General features: G+C 45.4%; 1 protein-coding gene across 1 annotated transcript in view; it reads right to left on the reverse strand.

The window, feature by feature from the left end:
* Window positions 1–1,509: 1,509 nt before the first annotated feature.
* The window catches only part of Hdac8 (histone deacetylase 8), a 210,167-nt gene continuing 209,233 nt past the window's right edge, over window positions 1,510–2,443 (reverse strand). Inside the window, exon 11 of the mRNA XM_055595734.1 lies at window positions 1,510–2,036. Coding sequence (XP_055451709.1) covers window positions 2,014–2,036 — 23 coding nt within the window. The 3' untranslated portion in view covers window positions 1,510–2,013. The remainder of the gene's footprint in view (window positions 2,037–2,443) is intronic.

Raw genomic sequence — 2,443 nt, forward strand, 5'->3', positions numbered from 1 at the left:
CTGCCTCTGCTTCTGGGTATTTCTATTTTATTTTGTACATTTAAAAAGTATTTCCTGGTTTTTTATCTCATTTTTTGCCTAATGTTTCTTTTTTCTTCCCTCTCCTTTGTCCTCTCTTGACTCTCCTTTCCCATTTCTGAAGTGCTAGGGGACAGCACCCAGGGCTGTGTACATCCTGGGCAAATTCCCTTCCACTGAACTGCACTCCAGGCCAGTATATCCTATAGGAATGCAATGAACAGCAATCTGGAGGCTCCTGCACTGGTGCCCTCTGAGGCCTGGCCCAAGGTCATCAGCTCAGTAGCTTTTCTGGATCCTGTTGGGGCAGAACTGAAGCGAAGCTAGTTCTCAGGCAGTGCCAGCTTGGCTAGGAGAAGGGGGTCCCATAACAGAAGGCTCCCTGGGACCCCCAGCACCTTCTGCAACTCTTTCCATATGAGAGGAATATCCTTGACCAGGGCTATTCCCACTGAAAGGCCACAGGGCACTAGCTAGTCATTGTTCTTACCAGGTGGCTGCCTCTCAGGGCTGAAACCTTCACAGAGACTCTGGAGGTAGATTCCCTTGAAAGAACTGGAGTTTACTCTTAGTTGGATAAGCAAACTGTTGAGAGGGCAAACCTTGGCACCTGCCCATTCAGAGCTTCCCTACTTTTCACTTCTTTGAATTCCCCATTCTTTTCAGGGTAAGCCAAACTGCCTTAAGCCCAGGCATGTATAATTAGAATAGTGGGCATTTGAAGTAACTGGTACTTCTAGTCCACCAGACACCCTCAGTGTTTAATAAAAGCATGGCTATTCCCAGCTCAGGACACACTCAAGGCTTTCTCACTCCCTTCTGTGGAATGCTCTTGCTTGCATGGGGAAATTTAAGTTAAATATCCCTTCAGACATGCTGCTGGGGCCTTTTGGGCAGTGCCAGTTGCTCTTAATTCAGTGATCCACAGCTTTGTGCATATATTTGCTTTTTCTTCCCCTTGCCCAAGCCAGGACTAGTCTGTGCCCGTGTCTCTTAAATTGTCACAGTGGTTGAAAGAACTTAATAAATATGTGGCCAACCAGGGTATAAGATCATGCTGAATGGTTACCTTTTCCCCATCACCATTTTGCCATCCTCCCAGGTTATATCAGCCAACTCTCATGTGTATCCACTGTCTACACCTGAGTTGGAAGTATCCTGTCTACCTATGGAAATGCCCTTTGAGACCTGACCTGCCTACCCCTGAATCCTTATCAGAGCAAACTCCTTCTCAGAGTGCAAGAGGCCCCATTTCACGGACATGTTGTCTATAACCCTGCAACCTTCTTTTCGTGGACAGGCCCCAGTCCATGCCAGATTTTATCATCTAGGCTGGGGACGCACTAGTTTCCCAGTAGGATACAAAATTTAGAGTGAGAGTCCCAGGCTGGCAAGAGCAGAGGGGCCATTTCTGGCCTTTGGGGACAGGAAAAGTTCAAAACTGTGTGCTGTTACTGACAGTTACAGTGAGAACAATAGGACGGTTAGGTTTTTGAACTTTTTATTAAGAACAACATGAGTGCATAATACTAAAACAAAAGTGGTAGACTATTCAACGCCCAGTCTGCTGATATCCCTCCCCCACAAGGTTCTACCTAAATGGCCCTGAGGTCCAAACCTGCCTGTCCACTGCCCCTCCCCCAACCACAATCTCCTGCAGCTTCTGACTTGTCCCCTTTTGTGAAGATAAAATTCTCCCCCTCAACTTGCTTAAAAACAATTTTGAAAGATTAAAAACAACATTTTTGTGTGTGTTTTAAAATAAACACTTTAAACACTGAATATCTTCCTCTTCCCCCTAGGCCTGGCTCTGGGGTGCCTGCCTCCTTACCCTAGGAGGCCAGCTGCCACTTGGTGCCCCTTGGAAATTTTCAGGAAGTAATTTCTTCCAAATTTCCCCTGCAGTCACAAATTCCACAAACTGCTTGCATCAACACACTGTCTTCATTACAGGCACTGCTTCCCAGCTCTGGAAACCTGATCTCTTTTTGTCAACTAGACCACATGCTTCAGATTCCCTACAAAAAGGAGAGAAAACAGAATTTAGATTCAGGTAACATATGAATTACATATCTCAATGGAGCTGTGAAGAAGAAAATAAGTATTTGCATTTGGGGGCCAGTTCTCCTGCTGAAAATGAGAATGTGGCGACCTTTTTTTTTTTTTTTTTTTTTTTTTAATGTAAGCCCTAAATGATGAGGGACAAAAGGCCTAGATACCGCTGTTATCCTAGAAAGCATTATACAGGTCAGCCAAGTTTTTGACCACCAGCTGACTGTTGATACAGGGTGGGTCCAGGCCAAACCAGAAGAACCATGCTCTGGATCCCAGCTCTATCACCATTCTAGAGTTATGAACAAATGGTAAATGGTTGTTTCTCTCTCTCTCTCTCTCTCTCTCTCTCTCTCTCTCTCTCTCTCTCTCT

This window comes from Psammomys obesus, unplaced genomic scaffold (assembly GCF_907164565.1).
Source record: "Psammomys obesus unplaced genomic scaffold, mPsaObe1.curated_primary_1811, whole genome shotgun sequence".
Taxonomy (NCBI): Eukaryota; Metazoa; Chordata; class Mammalia; order Rodentia; family Muridae; genus Psammomys; species Psammomys obesus.